General features: G+C 59.9%; 1 protein-coding gene across 10 annotated transcripts in view; it reads right to left on the bottom strand.

Moving 5' to 3' along the window:
* PLEKHA6 (pleckstrin homology domain containing A6) overlaps nucleotides 1–23,976 on the bottom strand; it is a 58,739-nt gene that overhangs the window by 21,506 nt on the left and 13,257 nt on the right. For 9 of the 10 annotated variants that reach the window (XM_074528262.1, XM_074528263.1, XM_074528257.1 and 6 more), the window contains 5 exons: nucleotides 2,325–2,405; nucleotides 1,966–2,080; nucleotides 1,764–1,868; nucleotides 1,611–1,683; nucleotides 1,167–1,267 (listed from right to left, as the gene is read on the bottom strand). In XM_074528262.1, coding sequence (XP_074384363.1) covers nucleotides 1,167–1,267; nucleotides 1,611–1,683; nucleotides 1,764–1,868; nucleotides 1,966–2,067 — 381 coding nt within the window. In that variant the 5' untranslated portion in view covers nucleotides 2,068–2,080; nucleotides 2,325–2,405. Of the gene's footprint in view, nucleotides 1–1,166; nucleotides 1,268–1,610; nucleotides 1,684–1,763; nucleotides 1,869–1,965; nucleotides 2,081–2,324; nucleotides 2,406–23,976 lie in introns of those variants that run through there. The other variant, XM_074528264.1, reaches the window with a different exon arrangement.

Below are 23,976 nucleotides of genomic sequence, written 5' to 3'. Positions count from 1 at the left end.
GTCCCGGCTGTGCCCGATCCCCACCCTGAGCACTCAGTGCCACCTCCAGGGATGGGCGCTCCAAACCCCCCTGGGCAGCCCCTTCCAGCCCTTTCCATGAGGAAATTCCTGCTGCTGTCCAACCTGAGCCTCCCCAGCCCAGCCTGAGGCCGTTCCCTCTCCTCCTGTCCCTGTTCCCTGGGATGAGATCCCAAATCCCCCCCGGCTGTGCCCTCCTGGCAGGGACTTGTGCAGAGCCAGAAATTCCCCCTGAGCCTCCTTTGCTCCGGGCTGAGCCCCTGCCCAGCTCCCTCAGGACCCTCCAAACCCTGCCCAGCTCCCTCAGGACCCTCCAAACCCTGCCCAGCTCCCTCAGGACCCTCCAAACCCTTCCCAGCTCCCTCAGGACCCTCCAAACCCTTCCCAGCTCCCTCAGGACCCTCCAAACCCTTCCCTGGACACCCCCATGTCACAGAAGGTGACACCAGTGTGGGCACGGGCACAGGGCAGACCCCATACCATCCCTCCCCTCTAAACCCTGCTCAGCTGAGCCTAAATTCAGGTTTAAGTGGGGGCAGCTCCACAAATCTCTCCCTTAGACTGGGAAAACTTGGGAATGTCCCGAGTGTGGGGACATGTCCCCAGGGATTGTGGGGAGCCCAGCCCTGGCTCTGGACACGGGGAGGGCACACTGGGTTCAACAACAGAGTGTCAGACTCATGACCATGAGCAGCTGGGCTGGGGACAGTGCCCGGTGATGCCAAAGGTGCCCAAAAAGCGCCAGGGAAGCTCAGACCCTGCCAGGGATGGATGTGGGGGAGCAGCAGCCGCTGTCACCTCTCCCTGCTCCCCTCTCCACTGGTGGCAGCTCCCTCCCTGTTGGTGACACTGCCAGGCAGGTGGCTCAAACGGGGCTGGAATTGGGGACAGCTCCAAGCTCAGCTCCAGGAGCAGCCGCCATGGAGAGGGGAAAGCAGGGCAGGGAGAGGGGTGGGAGCACCCAGCAGGGCCCTGCAGAGGGGTGGTGACCTTGGGGACACTGCTGTGTCCCAGATCCAACCCACAGCAGCGCATTACATGCCCCATCACCAAGAAAGCCACCAGAGCAGCGGGGACCCTGCCAGCATCACCAGTGCCACCGCAGTGCCACGCCAGTGCCACATTGTCCCCTGCCAGCCCCAACTGACCTTGAACGTGTGCTTCCTGCTGATGTTGTCCGAGGGCTGCACGGCGGCCACGCGGAAGCTGAGCAGGGGGATGCTGCCCAGGATGTTCTCCTCCTTCTCATCTGGGGAGGGGGCCAATCCTGGGGTTATCCCACAGAGAGACCCCCGGCACAGCCCCCTCCTCATGCCCCGGCTCCATCCCACCTGTAGGATCGGCTCCCTGCCTGTTGCTGCTCCAGCAGCTGTGCCAGGCTCACAAACAACCTCCTCAATTATTGATGCGAGCCCGGGAGCTGCCAGGGAGGCGGGGAAAGCTCGGGATTAACCCCTGGGCGCGGCAAACACTGGGAAAAACAGGGTGGAGCACGGAAAGAGCCGGGGGACTTTGTGCTGGTGGCCCTGGGGGTGGTCACAAACTCGGGGGGTGGCCCTGGATATGGTCACAAACTCGGGGGGCGGCCGTACCTTTGTAGTAGAAGAGGCAGCGATCCACCAGCACGAACCAGCGCTTGTTCCACTGCTTCACCCCCGAGCTGGCCTAAGGGAGAGCGGTGGTCAGAGGGTTCTGGGGGTTCCTGGGGGTCTGTGGGGCAGGGAGGGGTGGCACGGGGGGGGTACCTGCTTGTAGAGCCACCCGCTCTTGGTGACAGCGGCGTTGGGGTTCCTCTTCATGGAGTTGGAGCGCTTCCCGAAGGCGATGCCCTTGCGGGATGGGCGCGGAGCCTGTGTGGGGTGACAGGAGATGCTCAGTGCCCGGGCTGGGCTCCCTGAGTGCCCGTCCCAGCTGGTGACAGCCGTGTCACACCGCCCCAGCACTCACCCGGCCTCCGGGGCGCTCCAGGGGCACCTCGGCCACCATGGCGTGGTTGGGGGGCTCACTGGGGACGGTGGCCGGCCGCTTGCTGCCCGCCTTGCTGGACATGTCCGAGCCGTGTCTGTGACACGGGAGAGGGGAATCAGCGGGGAATCTGTGCTCCTGCACCTTGCTGGGGTTGTCTCCAGAGCCTTCCCAGCCCTCCCTGGGTCCCCCAATATTCCCAGCCCAGCCCTCCCTGGCTCTCCCAGTGTTCCCAACCTTCCCTGGCTCCTCCAGTGTTCCTAACCCTCCCTGGCCCCCCAATATTCCCAGTCCAGCACCCCCTGGCTCCCCCAGCCCAAGGGGATTGGGACCAGACCTACTTTGGCAAGTCAAGCCTTGAGGTGTCCTCGGGGACCTGTCCCGTCACTGGGTGCAGGAAGGTGTTCCGCCTTTCATTGTGGCTGTGGGGACAGCGACGGGTGGGTGTTAGGAGTCCCCATGTCCCCCATGAAGTCCCTGTGTCACCCACAAAGTCCCTTTGGTGACATGTTTGCTGGTTCCATGCCAACACCGGGGTTGGCACTGGGGCTGGCATCCCCTGTCCTGCTCCGAGCACGCTGCTAATCCCAGATTTAGGATCCTTCACAGCATCATGGAATGGTTTAGGTTGGAAAGACCTCCAAGATCATCATGGAATCGTTTCAGTTGGAAAGCCCACCAAGATCACCGAGTTCAGCTATTAACCCAGCCCCAAACGTGTCCCCAAGTGCCACATCCACTGCACGGGACACTCCCAGGGGTGGCAAACAGAGCCTGAGCCCCCCTGGCTGTCCCCTCCTGCCAGGGAGAGCCAGAGGGTCCCCCCTGAGCCTCCTTTTCTCCAGGCTGAGCCCCTTCCCCAGCTCTGTTCCCTTCCCTGGGCGCTCAAAGGTTTCGTTCAAGTGCCCAAATCAGGGCAGTGGTGGCCTCACTGCCCCTCCTGCTGCTGTCACATCCCAGCTGCCACCACTGGCCACACTCACAACTCGCTGCAGCAGCAGCAGCCGTGGTCCATCCAGGGCTGTGCCCGCAGTGATGTCCCCAATGTCACCTCCTCCCCTGGCTGCTCTCGGAGCCATTTCCAAAGCACCTCGAGGCTTTGAGTGGGGTCACTGGGCATGGGGACTGGGCACCAAACACCACCCCAGAGCCCCTCAGACCCCAAACACCACCCCAGGACCCCTCAGACCCCAAACTCCAGCCCAGGATTCCCCACACAAGCTGTTCTGCCTCCCTGGCACTGGGTGCAGTTGAGGGGATCCCTGGCAATGCCAGCAGCAGTGCCACAGGGCTGTCCCAGGCTCAGCTGGCACCTTGTGCCATGTCCCTGCCCCATCCCACTGCCAGGCACCCCAGACCCCCTTCCCATGCCTCTTCCTGGGGTGTCCAGGGGGAAAGGATGAAGTCAGGGATTTCATATTGGATCCCATCCCTTCCTTCCCAAACCCGCTGGGCACCAGGACACGGTGCCACCCCTGTGCCAGCAGCCACAGCATGCCACCAACTCCTCCTGCCAGTCAGCAAAATGGGGGAAGTTTGAGCACAATAACGCCGCTGCCAAGACCATGCCATGCCATGCCATGCCATGCCATGCCATGCCATGCCAGCTCTGGAGCCATTCACCACTGACACCCCAAAAGTGCTGCTGCCGCTGAGCAGCCCCCACACACTGCCAGGCTCCTGATCCCCCTCCGGGGGCACCTTAAAAACCCGGGGGATGTGGGTGCGCCCCATAATTGGGGGGATTCGCTCCAGACCCCCCCCAGTGCCCTCCTGGTCAGACCCAAGCTGCCCTCAGTGTCCGACTGAGCTCAGCACGGCCCGGGCGGTTCTGCCCCAGGGCTGAGGCTGCTCCCAGTGTGGTTTCACCCCTGGAGGGGTTCAAATGCCAGGAACTGGGGCAGTGCCATCCCCGCAGTGACGCTGCCACAAGGGGAGGGCGCAGTGCTGAGAGAGCAGCACCCCGAAAGTGCCGGGCGTGGGAAGTGGGCGCTGCCAGCACCCGCCACCCCCATTCTCGGTGTCCCCCCATCCCTGCAGGTTCCTCAACTCCACACTGGGTGTCCCCCAGTCCCTGCAGGTCCCTGAACCCCATGCTGGGTGTCCCCCAGTCCCTGCCCCCCACCCTGAACCCACGATGGGTGCCCCCAATCTCTGCCCACCACGCTGGGTGTCCCCCAATCTCTGCAGGTCCCTGAACCCCACGCTTGGTGTCCCCCCATCCCTGCCCACCACCCTGAACCCCACGATGGGTAACCTCTCCATCCCTGCCCAGCACCCCCACACTGGGTGTCCCCCCAATCCCTGCCGGTCCCCGAACTCTCCCTGCGGGCAGGACCCCCCTATTTCTCAGCCCCCTCGGCTCCTGTGGCACCCACCGCGCTGCCTCCCCCCTCCCCAGAGCTCCGCTGGCCCCCAGCCCCCGGGAGGAGCCGAAAGCCGCGCAAAGCAGCGCCCGGGGCTGCCCCCGCTCCCGAACCTCGGCAGTGCCCATCGCCTCCCAGCACTGCAATGCAGCAGCCGCTGCCCCGATCCGCTGCCCGGCCCGGGGGTCCCGGCCCCGCCGCTTCCCCGCGGATCCCCCCGTGCCCCCCCAGCCTCCTGCGGGCTCCTACCTCACCCTCCGGTCCGCCCGGAACTTCAGCATGGTCCCGGGGGCCCGCCCGGCTCAGCGCCCGCTCCCGGCTGCGGGCATGGCCCCGCTGCCACCGCCGCGCTGCCCGGGGACAGCGGGGACACCGGGGCGGCCCCGAGGGGCAGGGGGAGCGGGCGGGGGGCGAGGGCTGTGCCCGTGCTGTGCCAATCGTGCCAGCCGCCCCGCGCCGGTGGCATCGGCGGTGGCGGAGCTCGAGCGGCTCCGGGCGGCTCCGGTGGCTCCGGTAGCGGCTGGGTTGGGCGGCCCCGGTGTGCGGCAGGCGGCGGGGAAGGCGACAGCGGGGACAAACAGCGTCCCCGCAGAGGAGACGCGAAGGGCAGCGCGGCACCGCCGCCTCCCCCAGCCCAGGTGCGGAGCCGGGGAGATGCCGGTGGCAGGGGAAGGGCGGCACGGGCAGCTCGGGGGGCTCGGGGGGGCTCAGAGGGGCTGGTGAGCGGCTCCTGATCCCCCCCAGGCCGGCAGGGCAGCGGGAAGGGCGGGTGTCACAGCGAGCTGAGCTGAGCGCTGTCGCTGCCCTGGATTCGGTGGCTGCGTCCCTTCCCCCTGCTTGTGTCCCCAAAGCATCCCTGGGTGTCCCCAAAGCTTCCCCGGCTGTGTCACCCTCCTGTTCCTTCCCCAGGGGACGCCGGGAGGAAATCCCGGGGGCCAGGATGGGCACAAGCACCAAACCGGGGGGGGGACAGAGCCCGCAGGGCATCAGCACCCCAAAAATAACTCGGGGAGCCCTTGGGAACGGGTTTGGGGTGAGCCACGCTCTGTCTGGAGTTTGGGAGAGAATGCAAAGCCCTCAGGGCGGGCAGGAAGATCCTCGGGCAGGAGGGAGGGAGGGAAGGGATGCGGCTGACACGGCCGGGAAAGCTCCAAAGAAGGAAGCGCAGCACGGGGAGGCCGCTGGGATCCCTCCTGCCATGGCCCGGCTCCCGAAAATCCCGGGAGCACCGTGGGGCACTGCCCAGCACCGCGTCCCCCTCCCAAAAACCCCAATTGTGCCCCTTTGGGGTGAGCTCAGTGCCAGCGACCGGCCCAGGGGTGGCACCAGAGGTCCCAGCCCAGGCCAGAGTGTGCCAACGCTGCGGCACCGGCGAAACTGAGTCCAAACTGAACTGGACACAAACTGAGCTAAACACAAATTAAACTAAACACAAACTGAAATGAACACAAACTAAACTAAACACAAACTGAGCTGAACACAAACTGAACTAAACACAAACTAAACTAAACATGAACTGATCAAAACACAAACTAAACTAAACACAAACTAAACTGAGCACAAACTGAACTAAAAACAAACTGAACCAAATCCAAACCAAAAAAATCCAGACCGAAACAAACCCAAACCCAAACCAGATCCAGACCCAAACCAGATCCAAACGGAACCAAATCCAAACCTAAACCAAATTCAAACCTAGACCAAAACCCAACCTAAATCAAATCCAAACCCAAACCAAATCCAAACAGAACCTGAAACAAATCCAAACTAAACAAAATCCAGACTAAACCAAACCCAAACCAAACCCAAACTTGAAACAAATCCAAACCCGAACCAAATCAAGCCAAACCAAATCCAGACTGAACCAAACCCAAACCCAAACCAAACCCAAACTGATCCAAATCCAAACCTGAACAAAATCCTTATCCAAACCAAATCCAAACTCAGCCAAACCCAAACCCAAATCCACCTTTTTAAGGCACTGGGCACACGGGGTGTGGCACATCCCTGCCCAAACTGCCACCACACTGCCTGTGGGCAGTGCCAGCCTCATGCCAGGCTCTGAACCTGTGCCAACACCCCAGTGCTGCCTGTCCCCCTGTCCCCATGTCCCCAGCACAGTGACTCATCCGCTCCTCCATCACCACCAGCCAAAGTCCCCCAACGGCTGCGGGCGTGTGCCAGCCCTCCTTGGTGACAACGCCAGGGCTCGCCCGGTGGCACTGCCACCACGGCGGGATGGCACCTGCCAGGGGACACTTCTGGGGACAGCAATTTGGGGACAGGAGCAGGGAGGGAGCCACGGGAGGCTCCGTGTTGGGGTGTCACCCTCTGCCACCCCAGTTTGGTGTCACTGGTGCTGTGCCAGGCTCGGGGGCTTTGAGCTGGGTTCGGGCCAGGTTTGCCAGCCTGGAGCTGGCACCGTGGCTCTGTCACCATCTGGGCTCTGTCACTGTTAGAGGTGTCTGGGGATGGGCAGGGACATGGCAGAGCCAGGGCTGATCCACCCCACAACGGGGCTCACATGGCCCCCAGCCAAACACAAACACACCCACACAATCCCTTCCCTTCCCTTCCCTTCCCTTCCCTTCCCTTCCCTTCCCTTCCCTTCCCTTCCCTTCCCTTCCCTTCCCTTCCCTTCCCTTCCCTTCCCTTCCCTTCCCTTCCCTTCCCTTCCCTTCCCTTCCCTTCCCTTCCCTTCCCTTCCCTTCCCTTCCCTTCCCTTCCCTTCTTTCCTTTTTTTCCCCTTTTCCCTTTTTTTACCTTCTCCTTCCCTTTTTATCCCTTTCTTCCTCTTTTTCCCTTTTTCTCTTCTCTTCCCTTCCCTGCCTTCTTCCCTCCTGTGTTTTTCCAACCCCTTTTTTCACCTCTCCTCCTGCTGCAGCCCTTGGAAATCCCATTTTCTGTTCTCCCCGGGAACTGCAGCGCTCAGCACCCAGGGGAGGGCACTCGGGGTCACCCTGTCACCCACGGTCCCCGCGAGGGACAATCCACCCTCGGGAGGGCAAGGACAAACTGCTGAGCCCTGCTTTGCACAGGAGCCCAGGGTGGGCAAAAATGGATTATAAGGCATAAAAAAAACAGGGACAAAAAAACAGGGAAAAAACAGATTGTAAAGCACAAAAAAAAAAAAAAAAACAGGGGAAAAAATGGGTTATAAGGCACAAAAATCCAGGGATTTTTGCACTCTGCACTCTGGATCCATCCTGCATGGACCATAAGGATTGAAAAAATAAATGGAATTAAATTTTCCATCTCCACACGGGCCCATCCCAGCTCCTGTCCTGGCCAGCAAGACCATCCCAGGGCTCCCTAGACCCCCAAAAAAATTCCAAGGGCCACCCAGACCCCAGAAACCAGGGCTACCTACACCCCAACACCAGCCCAGGGCCAACTAGGCCCGAAAAACCATCTCATAGCCACCTAAACCCCAAAAACCAGCCCAGGGTTCCCTAGACCCCAAAAAACAGGGCTTTGTAGACCCCAACACCAGCCCAGGGAGACCCAGACCCCAAAAACCATCCCAGGGCCACTTAGACCCCAGAAACCATTCCAGGGCCACTCAGACCCCAGAAGCCAGGGCTACCTAGACTCCAACACCAGCCCAGGATGTCCAAGACCCCAAAAACCATCGAAGGACCTCCCAGGCCCCAAAAACCATTCCAGCACCTCCCAGACCCCAAACAGCATCTCAAGGCCACCCCGAGCCACTTAGATCCCAAAAAACATCCCAGGGCCACCCAGACCCCAAACACCACCCCAAGGCCACCTAGACCTCAAAAACCATCCCAGGGCCAACTAGACCCCAAAAACCAGGGCTACCCAGACCCCAAACATCATCCCAGGGCTACCCAGACCCCAAACATCATCCCAGGGCCACCCTCTCCTGCAGGACACGGTGGCCACCAGCTCCCCCTCATGCCATGATTCCCATGGGAGCGGCACAGGGAGGGGAGACGGGAGCTGGATGCCCTGGGCTGCGGTGCCAGCCTACGGTGCCAGCCTTGCCAAGCTGGGCAAGGAAGTGGCCAGGCCATGGTGCCAGCCTTGCCAAGCCAGGCAAGGAAGTGGCTGAGCCTACGGTGCCAGCCTTGCCAAGCCGGGCAAGGAAGTGGCTGGGCCTACGGTGCCAGCCTTGCCAAGCTGGGCAAGGAAGTGCCTGGGCTGCCATGCCAGCCTTGTCAAGCCAGGCAAGGAAGCAACTGGGCCACGGTGCCAGCCTTGCCAAGCCGGGCAAAGTCCTCGGGAGGGGCGGCCGCAGCTCCCGCGCACCCACGGGCCCTGTGCGACACTGGCGGCGTCACTCAGGGACATCCCAGGGTGGGGGGACAGCGGGAGAAGCTCCGTGGGGACGGATGGAGGGCCGGGAGCGGGGGAAGGCCGGGGATTTCCAGAGAACAAAGCGGCTGCTGGCGGCCAGCGCGGCAGGGAGGGCGAGTCCCCGCTGCCGCGCCAGCTGGGGTCGGGGAGAAGCACAAAAAGCACAAAAAAAGCACCGGGAGTTTGTGTTTTATCTCCCTGGAAACCCCGGCTCCCGCCCAGGCACGGCCCACGGGGCTGCCGGCCAAAAACGCCGCTGATGCTGCTGCTGGGGTTGGAGCAGGGGTGGCAGCAGCGTCCTGACCCCATAGGGGACATTTGGGGAGGGTGACAGCTCTGGATCGGGGCAGAGAGGGTGACAGTCTGTGCTCTGGCGGCTCTGATGTCACTGCATTGTCCCCTGGTGGGGACAGAGCCGCAGTTCCTTGTGCATGGGATCACTGGGATTGCAGAGCCACCATTCCCACCCAGAGGCACCATTCCCACCTAGAGCCACCATTCCCACTCGGAGCCATCATTCTCATTTTGGAGCCATCATTCCCACTCGGACCCACCATTGCCATTTTGGAGCAATCATTTCCACCCAGAGCCACCATTGCCACCCAGAGCCACCATTCCCACTCACGGCCACCATTCCCACATGGAGCCACCCTTCTCCCCCAAAGCCACCATTCCCAGCCAGTGCCACCATCTCCACCCAGTGACACCATTCCTACTCGGAGCCATCACTCCTACCTGGAGCCACCATTCCCACCCAGAGCCACCATTCCCACTCAAAGTCACCGTTCCCACATGGAGCCACCATCCCCACCCAGTGCCACCATTCCTACTAGGAGCCATCACTCCTACCTGGAGCCACCATTCCCATCCAGTGTCACCATTCCCACTTGGAGCCACCATTCCCACATGGAATCACCATTCCCACTTGGAGCCACCATCCCCACCCAGTGCCACCATTCCCACCACAACCTCGGAGCCACCACCTGGACTCACCCCTGGATGGCTGGAACTCTCCCTAAGCTCTTTAGCACCAGGAATTCCTGTCATGAGCAATTCCTGTCCCCGGCATCAAAGCAGCGCTGCCCCAACCCCTCCCCGGCCGGGTCAGCTCAGGGGATTTACGGCAGCGCCGCTGGGAAAATCCTGCTGGGACAAATCCGCCGTGGGCTCCATAATCACACCCAGGTGCTGACGGGGCCGTGCCTGGCGTGCTGCTGCTGCCACCTCTGCCTGTCACCACCCTCGGGCCACCCGCTGCTCGCGGTGCCACCGACCGCAGACAATGGCCCATGAGTGCCATGGCCTGGCTCTGTGCGCGACGGCACAGAGTGACACCTCCAGCGTCCGTGTGACACCTCCAGGATCCGTGTGACACCTCCAGGGTCCGTGTGACACGTCCGGGCTCAGTGACAAGGTTGCACACACACACACACACACGCGCGCTCACACTCACCGGTGCCACCGCGCGTCCCCTCCGCCTGCCTCGCCGAGCCCGTGGCTCTCCCGCAGCCGGACGGGGCGGATGATTTCCCTGATTTCCCTTCCAAGCCCATGGAGACCGTCATCGGTATCAATCATTAACAGCCGCCGCAGCTGCCGCCAGCTTAACCCCCTCGGCTCCGGGCGGAGCGCCGGGAGCCATCCATCCCTCGCTCTCTCCTTTAATGGCACCGTGACACGGCAAAGTCACCGCAGGAAAAAGGTTTCCAAGGGGCTCCGCACCCCCACGAACCCACAGCTGCTCCTGCGGCCTCCTGGCTGCGTGTCCCCCATCCCCTGGACACGAGAGCTGGGAGCAGCCCCGCGTGTCCCCAAGATGCCCCAAATTGTCACATCCCGGTGGGAGCTGCTGGAACTGCTGTCCCCACGCTCAGGCGGGTCCCGAGGGCGGGAGCTGATACTGAGGGGCAGGAGCTGCTCCCCGGACCCCAAGATTGCAGCTCGGGGCCGCTCCCCGCGCCCCGAGACCGTTCCCTGCACCCCGGAACCGCAGCTCGGGGCTGCTCCCGCACTCCGGGACCGCTCCCCGCACCCCAAAATCGCAGCTCGGGGCTTCTCCCCGCACCCCGGCACCGCACCCCAGGACCGCTCCCCGCACCCCGAAGCTGCTCCCCGCACCCCAGGACTGCTCCCCTCACCCCGAGACCGCAGGTGGGGCTGCTCCTCGTACCCCGGCACCGCTCCCCGCACCCCAAGACCGCAGCTCGCGGCTCTCGGAGCTCCCTCTCCCTTTCCCCGCATCTTTTCCAAGGATCATCAATGAGCTGTAACTTTATCCCGCCGTGTTTACAACCCAGCTGCGCCTCTTGGCTCCCTCAGTCGTGCCGGGGGCCAGCTCGGCTCCCGCTCAGCCGCCACACGGCGCTGTCACGGTGTCACAATGTCCCTGTCCCCCCCTCCCCGCACGGGACCATGGGGATCAGCACCTGCATCCCCACGGACAGGGGGCTGGAGGAGGAGGAGGAGGAGGAGGAGGAGGAGGAGGAGCACGGCGCTGTCCCCCAGCCCGAGCCCTGCGGAACGGACGGACAGATGTCCCTGTCGCCTCCCCCCGCCCCCGCAGCCGCGTTACCCAACCTGCCGAGGGGTTGAATGATTAACCCCGGGCTGCCGAGCCGCCGGCTCCCGGCGCTGGCCCTGCACAGCCCCGCGGCGCGGGGGCACCTGGGGACCCTGCGCTTCTGTCACCGGATCCCAGGAGCGTCCCATGGTGGGTACCCTCAGCTTGTCCCTAAAAACGCACAGAGGGTCCCCACACAGTCCCAACTCCCTGGAGCATCCCATGCCCTCAGCTTGTCCCCACAAGCACACAGAGGGTCCCCACCTTGTCCCTCATCCCTGTCCCAACTCCCTGGAGCATCCCATGCCGGGTCCCCTCAGTTTGTCCCCATAAGCACACAGAGGGTCTCCATCCTGTCCCTCGCCCCTGCCCCAACTCCCTGGAGCATCCCATGCCCTCAGCTTGTCCCTAGAAACACATAGAGGGTCTCCACCCTGTCCCAACTCCCTGGAGCATCCCATGCCAGGTCCCTTCACCTTGCCCCCACAAACACACAGAGGGTCTCCACCCTGTCCCTCACCCCTGTCACCAATTCCCAGGAGCATCCCATGCCAGGTCCCTTCAGCTTGTCCCTAAAAACGCACAGAGGGTCCCCACACAGTCCCAACTCCCTGGAGCATCCCATGCCCTCAGCTTGTCCCCACAAGCACACAGAGGGTCCCCACCTTGTCCCGCATCCCTGTCCCAACTCCCTGGAGCATCCCATGCCGGGTCCCTTCAGTTTGTCCCTACAAACACACAGAGGGTCCCCACCCTGTCCCTCACCTCTGTGCCACATCCCTGGAGCATCCCATGCCCTCAGCCTGTCCCTAAAAACGCACAGAGGGTCTCCACCCTGTCCCTCACCCCTGTCACCAATTCCCAGGAGCATCCCATGCCAGGTCCCTTCAGCTTGTCCCTAAAAATGCACAGAGGGCTCCCACACTGTCCCTCACCCCTGTCCCAACTCTCAGCCCTCAATTTGTCCCCACAAGCACACAGAGGGTCCCCACACTGTCCCTCATCCCTGTCCCAACTCTCAGCCCTCAGTTTGTCCCCACAAGCACGCAGAGGGTCCCCACACTGTCCCTCACTCTGTCCCACGTCCCTGCAGCACTCACAGCACCAGCACCACTTTCCCGACGCGGCCACCGCGGGAATTCCGCCTTTGTCCAGCCCCAGCTGCAGCTCCAGCCGGGGGCGTCGGGGCTGGAATGATCACAAACAGCCTTGGACAAACATCTGCCCGGCACCACCCCCGGGCTGCGGCCGCGGGATGGTTTCAATCACGGTCAAATCCCACAAAACCGCCCGGGGGAGCGAGGCAGGAGCAGCAGCTGATAAGGCCCTGCAGATGCGGGGCTCGGTTTGGCTCCCTGAGTCCATGAGATGCCGTGGAATGGGCACAGATTTGGGAATTCCCATTCCCCACACCCACCTGGGATATAAAGCCACAAATTCCTTGTGAACACCCCAAACTGGGAGAAATCAGGGGGTGCAGGGGGGTGAAGTGATTCCTGAGGGTCTGCAAATCCAGCAGCTGCTATTTCCATTCTAGCTCACCAGCATGGGGGTAAGGGTGAGCCCCAGCCTGGACTCCATCAGGCTGTGGAGCCTCTTGATGATTTCTGGATAAACTCCCCAGTTTTCCATCCAGATCTCCCACTCTCAAAAAAGCCACAAATTCCTTGTGGACACCTCAAACTGGGAAGGCTCAGAGGGTGCAGGGGGATGAAGTGAATGATTCTTGAGCTCTGCAGACCCAGCAGCTGCTGTTCCCTCTCTGATCCACCAGGCTGGGGCACAGGATGGGCTCCATCAGGCTGTGGAGCCTCTTGATGATTTCTGGATAAACTCCCCAGTTTTCCACTCCAGATCTCCCACTCTCAAAAAACCCAACAAATCCACAAATTCCGTGTGAACACCCCAAACTGGAACACTCAGTGGGTGCAGGGGAGCGAAGTGAAGCATCCCTTTGCTTCACAGCAATTCCTGCAAACCCAGCAGCTGCTGTTCCCTCTCTGGCCCACCAGGATGGAGCACAGGATGGGCTCTATCAAGCTGTGGAGCCTCTTGATGATTTCTGGATAAACTCCCCAATTTTCCATCCAGATCTCCCACACTCAAAAAAAACCAACAAAGCCACAAACAGCACCTCAGGGCCGTGAGACAGCGGCGGCTCCCACGTCGCTGCTGCCTCCACAGGATCCCATTTCCCGTTTGGAGAACCAGGATCAGGAATTTGGGCAGCGCTGGCTCTGCCCCAGCCCGGGAGCTGCAGCGCTGCCAGGCCCCGGCTGGTTCATCCCGACCTCCCGCAGTCAAGCCCCGACACATTCGGCGCATTCCTGGCATAGCCGGCACCCGGAGCCCCACACCTGCCGGGAGAGGGAGGCTGGGAAGGTGCCAGCAGCTCCATCCAGGCCGTGCCAGCAGATTTATGGATCCCAGGCACCGTCCCAAGGCCGTGTGTGGCTCTGGTGACACGGCGAACTTGTCACCGTCGGCAGCTTTGTCACCTCGCCGAGCGTCCCCATTGTTTTGCTGGTGCGGCGCCACGCGTCCCTTGTGTCAGGCTGGGTGTGAATGGGGAAATTCTCCTTTTTTAGATCTGATCCCACACCTTGGCGGGCCTGGGAACAGCCTGTCACCGGCGGTGACACAACTGTGCTGATTGTGCAAGGGCTCTGCACCAAACAGCTCCCAAGGACGGGATCAACGCCGGCTCCAGGCTGGCCACGGTGGCTCTGTGTCCCCAAATCCATCTGCGGCACATCCCACGGCCCCAGGAGTGGCCTGGGATCACAGAATGGGTGCCAGGAAATGTGTGCAGTGGCCAGAAGTGCTCCCAAATGCCTGGGAAGAGGAGCCAAGCCTGGCACAGGCGGATGGCACAGCAGCTCCAGCCTCTCCAAAAACGCCAGTTCCAGGCTGGCCATGGCGGCTCTCTGTCCCCAAACCCATCTGTGGCACATCCCACGGCCCCAGGAGAGGCCTGGGATTGTGTTGTGGGTGCCAGGAAATGTGTGGAGCAGCCAAAAACGTTCCTGAGTGCCTGGGAAGAGGCACTGTGGAGCCAAGCCTGGCACTCATGGATGGCACGGCAGCTCCAGCCCCTCCAAAAAACGGGCACGTGCCCACCTCACCAATCTCCATGCACAAATAAGCCAAAAGTCCCCCAAATTGGGTTTGTCCTCAGCAAAAATGTCTAAAAAAACACACTCGGGGTTCCCCAAATCCCAGGGTCATGCTCAGGATTTGCAGCTTTTCCCAGGATTTCCTCTGAAAATTCCCTTGGGGAATCTCAGCTTTTCCCTCGCTGTCCTCGGATGTGACAGCCCCGGTTTAGTGTCACCTCCAGCCCACCACACCCGGGAACGGCTTCGCGGTGAATCACAGCTCATCCCCAGCTTCCCACAGCTCATCCCCGGCTTCCCAACCGCGTCCTCATCAGCGCCCCAAGCCCCGGAGCAGCCCCGGGGGAAAAGCCGGGAATCTGCACGGGGGAAAAACACCCAGAGCCAAAAACCAAACGCTGGGAGTGTCCCAGGCGAGGCGGGGACAAGGACACACCTCTGTGTCACCAAATTGTGTCACCAAACCGCCTTGGCTGTGTCGCTTGTCACCCTCCCAGCGCCACCTCCGCAGCGCCACCAGGGCGGGTCGGGCTCTGGTTTGGTCACCCTGGGATGCTCCCAGTTGGGAATCGGGACAAATCCAGCAGCGCCGCTTCCCAGAAATCCCATCGGCGCCGCAGCGCGGTGCCAGGTCCCCCTTCCTTTCCCCCACAAATAAACGCGGCCCCGCGGGGAGGAGCGGCCCCGAGCCGGGAGGGAGCTGGAAGGACGGGATGGCTGAGCCGGGCTGGAACCGGGCCAGGCCCGGGCTGGGGAGAGCCCTCGGAAGGGCCTTTGGGGCGGGGGAGCAGCTGGGAATGAGCACCTTGGGATGCCAAGGGATTCTCCTTTAGAATGTCTGCAGGGTCCCTCCAAATAAGTCATGGGATCTCTCAAAAAATGTCACAGGATCCTTCCAAAAATGTCACAGGATTCCACCTAAAATGTCACAGGATTCCACCAAGGGTGTCACAGGATTCCACCTAAAATGTCACAGGATCCCTCCAAAAGTGTCACGGGATCCCCACCTTGGAATGCCCAAAGGATCCCTCCCAAAAGTGCCACAGGTACCCTCCAAAAATGTCACAGGGTCCCTTCCAAAACTGTCACAGGATCCCTCCAAGGGTGCCACAGGACTCTCTCTTGGAATGCCCACGGGATTCCCTCTTGGGATCCCTCCAAAAATGTCACAGGATCCCCATCTTGGAATGCCCATAAGATCCCTCCCAAAAGTGCCACAGGATTCCTCCCAAAAGTGCCACAGAATCACTCCAAAACTGTCACAGAATCCTTCCCAAAAATGTCACAGGGTCCTTCCAAAAGTGTCACAGAATCCCTCCAAAAATGCCACAGGATCTCTCCAAAAATGTCACAGGATCCCCTCTTGGATTGCCCACGGGATTCCCTCTTGGGATGCTCACTGGACACTGGATCCCTCCAAAAATATCACAGGATGCCCACCTTGGAATGCCCACGGGATCCCTCTCGAAAGTGCCACAGAATCCCCCCCAAAATGTCACAGGATCCCTCCAAGGGTCCTCACAAGCAGCTGGGACCGAGGAGTGGAACAGCCCAAGGAGCTGGGATGGGTTTGCTGAGCCCTGGGAAGAGCCCAAGGCCGTCCCACATTCCCCGAGGGCACAGCTGGGATAAAAGCGTGGGAAGAGCAGCAGGGCCGAGGGGGGAGCTGGGGGAGCACAGGTGGATCCAGGGCAGGGATCACAGGTGGATCCAGAGGGGATCACAGGTGGATCCAGGAGGGATCACAGGTGGATTCAGTGGGGGATCACAGCTGGATCCAGTGGGGGATCACAGGCGGATCCAGGGCAGGGATCACAGGTGGATCCAGAGGGGATCACAGGTGGATCCAGAGGGAATCACAGGCGGATCCAGAGGGAATCACAGGCAGATCCAGGGCAGGAATCACAGGTGGATCCAGGAGGAATCACAGGTGGATACAGGGCAGGGATCACAGGTGGAACCAGGAGGGATCACAGGTGGATCCAGAGGGGATCACAGGTGGATCCAGGGCAGGAATCACAGGTGGATCCAGAGGGGTCACAGGCGGATCCAGGGCAGGAACCACAGGTGGATCCAGGAGGGATCACAGGTGGATCCAGAGGGGATCACAGGTGGATCCAGCGCAGGAATCACAGGTGGATCCAGGAGGAATCACAGGTGGATCCAGGGCAGGGATCACAGGTGGATCCAGAGGGGATCACAGGTGGATCCAGAGGGGATCACAGGTGGATCCAGGGCAGGGATCACAGGTGGATCCAGAGGGGATCACAGGTGGATCCAGAGGGGATCACAGGTGGATCCAGCGCAGGAATCACAGGTGGATCCAGGAGGAATCACAGGTGGATCCAGGAGGGATCACAGGTGGATCCAGGGCAGGGATCACAGGTGGATCCAGGAGGGATCACAGGTGGATCCAGAGGGGATCACAGGTGGATCCAGGGCAGGAACCACAGGTGGATCCAGGGGGGATCACAGGTGGATCCAGAGGGGATCACAGGTGGATCCAGCGCAGGAATCACAGGTGGATCCAGGAGGAATCACAGGTGGATCCAGGGCAGGGATCACAGGTGGATCCAGCACAGGGATCACAGGTGGATCACAGGTGGATCCAGGGCAGGGATCACAGGTGGATCCAGGGGGGATCACAGGTGGATCCAGAGGGGATCACAGGTGGATTCAGCTGGGGATCACTCCAGCAGGTGCCTGCAGCTCCAAACCCACCCCTGCCAGGGCTGGAGAGCTCATTCCCAGCTCCAGGGATGGCTGGGAGCCATGGGATGGAAACCACAGCCCACAGCAGGGCAGGAATGATCCACCAGAGATAGCCCACATTCCAAATCCCACAGCAGGGCAGGGAAATCCCACCACAGCCAGCCCAAATCCCACAGCAGGCCAGGAAATCCCAAATCCCACAGCAGGGCAGGAAATCCCAAATCCCACAGAAGGGCAGGGAAATCCCACCACAACCATCCCAAATCCCACAGCAGGCCAGTAATGAACCACCACAGACATCCCAAATTCCACATCCCAAATCCCACATCTCACAACAGGGAAATCTCACCACAGCTATTGCACATTCCACGGCAGGCCAGGGAATCCCAAATCCCACAGCAGGCCAGGGAATTTCACCACAGACATCCCAAATCCCACATCAGGATAGGGAAATCCCAAATCCCATATCAGTACAGGGAAATCTCACCACAGCTATCCCAAATCCTACGTCAGGATAGGGAAATCCCACATCTCACATCAGGCCAGGGAATCCCAGCACACCCACACAGTGCTGCCAAACAGGGGCCCAGCCCGTGGCAAAGGAGAGACCCCCTGAGCTGGGGAGGATCCCCTCCAGCCAGCCAGGATCCCCCCCAAAACTGGGCACGATCCCCCAAAACCAGACAGGATCCCCCAAAGCCAGACAGGATCCCCCAAAACCAGGCAGGAATCCCCCAAACCCAAGCAGGATGCCCCAAAACCAGGCAGGATCCCCCCCAAAACTGGGCAGGATCCCCCTAAAACAGACAGGATCCCCCAAAACCAGGCAGGAATCCCCCAAAGCCAGACAGGATCCCCCAAAGCCAGACAGGATCCCCCAAAACCAGGCAGGAATCCCCCAAACCCAAGCAGGATGCCCCAAAACCAGGCAGGATCCCCCCCAAAACTGGGCAGGATCCCCCTAAAACAGACAGGATCCCAAAAAACCAGGCAGGAATCCCCCAAAACCAGACAGGATCCCCCTAAAACAGACAGGATCCCCCAAAACCAGGCAGGATCACCCCCAAAACCAGACAGGATCCCCCTAAAACAGACAGGATCCCCCCAAACCAGGCAGGATCCCTCCCCAAACCAGGCAGGATCCCCCCAAATCCCAGCTGGAACCAGATCCCTGTGCAGCAGCGGCTGTCCCTGCCCCGCTCCGGGCCGTGCCAGCCTTATCCTGCTGCCACACCTTCCCCGCAGCTCCGGCACGGAATTAACCCCTGGCACGGCTCGGCACGGCCTGGCCCGTGCCCGCTGTGCCCGCTGTGCCCGCTGTGCCCGCCGTGCCACCTGCCCGCGGTCCCACCGTCCCCGTGTGACATTGGGGCTGTGTCCCCTCCCCACGAGATGCTCCAAACAACATTTGTGGCTCCCCCAACCCCTCCATCCCTCCGAGTTTCCCTCCATCGCCCTGATCCCATTTTTAACCCTCGGGTTTTCCCTCCATCGCCCCAATCCCGTTTTTAAACCTCGGATTTTCCCTCCATCGCCTCAATCCCATTTTTAACCCTCGGATTTTCCCTCCATCGCCTCAATCCCATTTTTAACCCTCGGATTTTCCCTCCATCGCCCCAATCCCGTTTTTAACCCTCGGATTTTCCCTCCATCGCCCCAATCCCATTTTTAACCCTCGGATTTTCCCTCCATCGCCTCAATCCCGTTTTTAACCCTCGGATTTTCCCTCCATCGCCTCAATCCCATTTTTAACCCTCGGAGTTTCCCTCCATCGCCTCAATCCCATTTTTAACCCTCGGATTTTCCCTCCATCGCCTCAATCCCGTTTCTAACCCTTCCAAAGCCGGGCAGCCGCCTCGGTTACCTGCTCCAGGTGCGGAGGAGCCCCGAGCTGGCCCGGGAAGGGACGGGAAAAGCCTCGGTGGCCTCCGGGAGCCGGCACGGCAGGAACAGCCCGGCCGATAAGCGAGGGCTGAAATCCGAACCGGCAGCTTTGGCTCTTTGCTATATAAACACCGCGCTGCCACCCCCGCTGCGACAGCGACAGCGACAGCCACGCTGCCCGAGCCCGGTGTCGCCGGTGCTGCCCTCCGTCCCTCCCCCGTGCTCGAGGTGGAGCCTCTCGCTGGTTTTGGGGTGGCGCTTCAGGTGCGCTCGGGGCGCTGCGAGCGCGGTTTGGGGTTTGGGGTTTGGGAAAGGGACGGGTGGGCACAGGGTGGGCACTGCCATGCTGGGAATGCGGGGATAAACAGCGTGGGAGAAGCGAAAAAAGCGGGGTTTTAGCCTTAAAAAATGCGGGTGGGAGGGGCTGAGCGCGGTCAGGTGATGGGGCACCTGTGGGAAATGTCCCCGTCCCCAGCGGTGACACCACGGTGTGACACCCTGGGGCGACCCTGGGCTCCTTGGGGACACGGTGGCGGATGGGCAGGACGTGGCCACACCGTGCCACTGCCAAACTTCCTTGTGCCACCACCGCGGCACTTCCTTGTGTGGGAGCAATTCCCGCCCTTCCTGCAGAGGACAAAACTCAGGAGCACAAACCCTGCCCTGTTTTTCCCCAGTTCTTCAAGCTCAGCCCCAAACTGGGACGGTCACATAGCACGGGTGAGGCTGGGCTGGGAGTTGCTGCAGCCCCATAGGGAAACTGAGTCAGGCAGGGTGTCCTGCTCAGAACCACTGGGATTATCTGGGAATTATTTATTTATCCAAAAAGGGAATGCCAGAGGGACAAAACTCAGGAGGACAAAACCCTGCCCTGTTTTTCCCCAATTCTTCAAGCTCAGCCCCAAATTGCGATGGTGACATACCATGGGGTGAGCTGGGCCAGGCAGGGTGTCCTGGGATCATCGGGGAATTATTTATCCAAAAAGGGAATGCCAGAGGGACAAAACCCTTTGGAGCACAAACCCTGCCCTGTTTTTCCCCAGTTCTTCAAGCTCACCCCCAAACTGGGATGGTCACATACCATGGGTGAGCTGGGCCAGGCAGGGTGTCCTGGGACCATCCTGGGAATTATCCAAACTATCCAAATAATTATCCAAAAAGCGAATGCCAGAGGGATAAAACCCTTTGGAGCACAAACCTTGTCCCGTTTATCCCAATTCTTCAGGTTCAGCCCAAATTGTGACGGTCACATAGCATGGGTGAGGCTGGGCCAGGCAGGGTGTCCTGGGATCATCCTGGGAATTATTTATCCAAAAAGGGAATGCCAGAGGGACAAAACTCAGGAGGACAAAACCCTGCCCTGTTTTTCCCCAATTCTTCAAGCTCAGCCCCAAATTGCAACGGTGACATACCATGGGGTGAGCTGGGCCAGGCAGAGTGTCCTGGGATCATCCTGGGAATTATCCAAACTATCCAAATAATTATCCAAAAAGGGAATGCCAGAGGGACAAAACCCTTTGGAGCACAAACCCTGCACTGTTTTTCCCCAGTTCTTCAAGCTCACCCCCAAACTGGGATGGTCACATACCATGGGTGAGCTGGGCCAGGCAGGGTGTCCTGGGATCATCCTGGGAATTATTTATCCAAAAAGGGAATGCCAGAGAGACAAAACCCTTTGGAGCACAAACCCTGCCCTGTTTTTCCCCAATTCTTCAAGCTCAGCCCCAAATTGCGATGGTGACATACCATGGGGTGAGCTGGGCCAGGCAGGGTGTCCTGGGATCATCGGGGAATTATCCAAATTATCCAAATAATTATCCAGAAAGGGAATGCCAGAGGGACAAAACCCTCTGGAGGACAAAACCCTGCCCTGTTTTTCCCCAGTTCTTCAAGCTCACCCCAAAACTGGGATGGTCACATACCATGGGTGAGGCTGGGCCAGGCAGGGTGTCCTGGGATCATCCTGGCAATTATCCAAATTATCCAAATAATTATCCACAAAGGGCACCCCAGGAGCTCTGCCAGCAGCGGGTGAAGCCTCTCTGTGGCACATCTGGGCACACCGACAGCTCTGTGCCACAGAGCTGACTTTGGGAAGGTGCAGCTCGCATTCCCTGCTCTCCCAAGGCTGATCCGGGCTGGAATTGTGGAAATCAGGCACGGGGCTCGGAGCCAGCTCCCCGCCCCGGTTGCACAAGCGGCCCCGGGGGCACGGCAGCAGCGACAATCCCAGCCCTGTTTACCATCCCAGCCACCTGCTGCTGCTTCCCTGGCTCCCAGCGCCCTGGCAGGAAGAGCTGGAGCTCCTGGATCCACCCCTGGATGGCTGGACAGGGCCACCAGCTGTCCCCAGAGCCCCCGGGGACACGCACAGGGAATGGGGACATTCACCAGGACAGGGGGTGCAGCGCCCTGAGCCTCAGCATCCCCCAAAGGTGTATTGGGAAAGCAATTTTGGAAATGAAATTTTGGAAAAGCAAAACCCCATCAAAAGCGGGGTGAGGATTTCCTCCCCAACGCCACCCCGAGGGTTTTGGCTCCTTGGGATGGCACTCACCATGTCCCTGGTATGGAAATCCCCCCTGAGCAGTGACCACAAGGTCTAACAGCACCCAAATCACCTTCCAACATCCCCAAAAATCCCCGGGGATGGAGCAGAGAAACCCCAGCAAAAATCCCCGGGGATGGAGCAGAGAACCTCCAGCAAAAATCCCCGGGGATGGAGCAGAGAACTTCCATCAAAAATCCCCGGGGATGGAGCAGAGAATCCCCAGTAAAAATCCCTGGGGATGGAGCAGAGAACCCCCAGCAAAAATCCCCGGGGATGGAGCAGAGAACCCCCAGCAAAAATCCCCGGGGATGGAGCAGAGAACCTCCATCCAAAATCCCCGGGGATGGAGCAGAGAACTTCCATCAAAAATCCCCGGGGATGGAGCAGAGAACTTTCAGCAAAAATCCCTGGGGATGGAGCAGAGAACCTCCATCAAAAATCCCCGGGGATGGAGCAGAGAACTTCCAGCAAAAATCCCTGGGGATGGAGCAGAGAACTTTCAGCAAAAATCCCTGGGGATGGAGCAGAGAACTTCCAGCAAAAATCCCCAGGGATGGAGCAGGGAACTCCCAGCAAAAATCCCCGGGGATGGAGCAGAGAACTTTTCCATCAAAAATCCCCGGGGATGGAGCAGAGAACCTCCATCAAAAATCCCTGGGGATGGAGCAGAGAACCTCCATCAAAAATCCCTGGGGATGGAGCAGAGAACCCCCAGCAAAAATCCCTGGGGATGGAGCAGAGAACCCCCAGCAAAAATCCCCGGGGATGGAGCAGAGAACTTTTCCATCAAAAATCCCCGGGGATGGAGCAGAGAACCTCCAGCAAAAATCCCCGGGGATGGAGCAGAGAACCTCCAGCAAAAATCCCTGGGGATGGAGCAAAGAACCTCCATGAAAAATCCCCGGGGATGGAGCAGAGAACCTCCATCAAAAATCCCCGGGGATGGAGCAGAGAACCTCCATCAAAAATCCCCGGGGATGGAGCAGAGAACCTCCAGCAAAAATCCCCGGGGATGGAGCAGAGAATCCCCAGCACAGGTTGGGGCTCCTGCCAGCACAGAGAGAGATTTGGGGGAGATGGAGGAGAAATTAGGATCCCCATGGGTGTTTTGAATGCACAATCATCAAATTGGCCCCAAATATGAATTTTTTTCTTCAGTTTCTTTCGCTTCAAGAGAAGAAGGAGCAGAGCCAACCCTCCCCAGGCCATTCCCAGCCCCATCCACACAAGGAAAGGCGAAGCCTCCACTCGCCATGGTCACTCTGGGACCCCAATCCCACACGGAGCTTTTGGGGGGATCCCCCACTCCCAAACGGGGGGTTCAGCCCCCCAAACACCTCCCACCCCGCCGGGACACGGAGCAATCCCCCCCCTGCTCCAGCAACCCGAGCCTGAACCCAAGGTCCCGCTTATCTGCAGCTCAAGCATGTCTGCTGATAAGAGGGGATGAGATAAGGCCGCGGCAGCCTCGGCGCTATCAGCAGCCCTTCCTCCAGCCCTGCACCCCAAGGCTGAGGGGTGCAGCACCCCCTAAACATCCCCCAAACATCTCCTTCATCATCCTCTCGCTGGGATGAGATTTCAAACTTCCACCCCATTCCCCCGTGGTTGTTGTTTCATAATCAAGCAAAGCGTTGGTTCAGGGGAAAGGGGAAAAATTGAATTAAAAATTTAAAAAGTCCAAAAATAACGCAATCAAAATAACAAATAAATCACAAAGCAGAGCAAATAACGTGTCAGGGTTCCCAAGGCTGAGGGGTCCAACACCCCCCAAACATCCCCCAAACATCTCCCCCATCAAAATCTCACTTGGATGAGATTTCAAACTCCCACCCCATTCCCCTGTGGTTGTTGTTTCCTAATCAAGCAAAGCGTTGGTTCAGGGCAAAAATGAATTAAAAATTAAAAAAAAAAAACACGCAATCAAAATAACAAATAAATCACAAAGCAGAGCAAATAATGTTCCCAAGGCTGAGGGGTCCAACACCCCCCAAACATCCCCCAAACATCTTCCCCATCAAAATCTCACTTGGATGAGATTTCAAACTCCCACCCCATTCCCCCGTGGTCGTTGTTTCCTAATCAAGCAAAGCGTTGGTTCAGGGGAAAAATGAATTAAAAACAAAAAAAAAAAACCCAAACCCAAACCAACGCCACGCAATCAAAATAACAAATAAATCACAAAGCAGAGCAAATAACGTGTCAGGGTTCCCCTGACAGCGCCGGGGGGGGGCACACCCAGCCCGGCCCCATCAGGTGCTGCCACGAAAACCGGAATTGCAAATCATCAAATCATCATCGCTGCTCAGCCGAGCTGAAAGGAGAGCGAGGAAAACACAAAAACACAAAAGCAAAGCCGCCAGGGGCACGGGGAGCGCTGGCACACACCTGGGGCTGTGGCACGCACCTGGGGCTGGCACACACCTGGGGCTGGCACACACCTGAGCCTTCCTCCTCCTCCTCCTCCTCGCTGGGCTGAGCATC

Source organism: Zonotrichia albicollis, chromosome 28 (assembly GCF_047830755.1).
Source record: "Zonotrichia albicollis isolate bZonAlb1 chromosome 28, bZonAlb1.hap1, whole genome shotgun sequence".
NCBI classification, from domain to species: Eukaryota; Metazoa; Chordata; class Aves; order Passeriformes; family Passerellidae; genus Zonotrichia; species Zonotrichia albicollis.
Note: the sequence above shows the minus strand (reverse complement) of the source record. Positions and strands in the feature narration are given on the sequence as shown.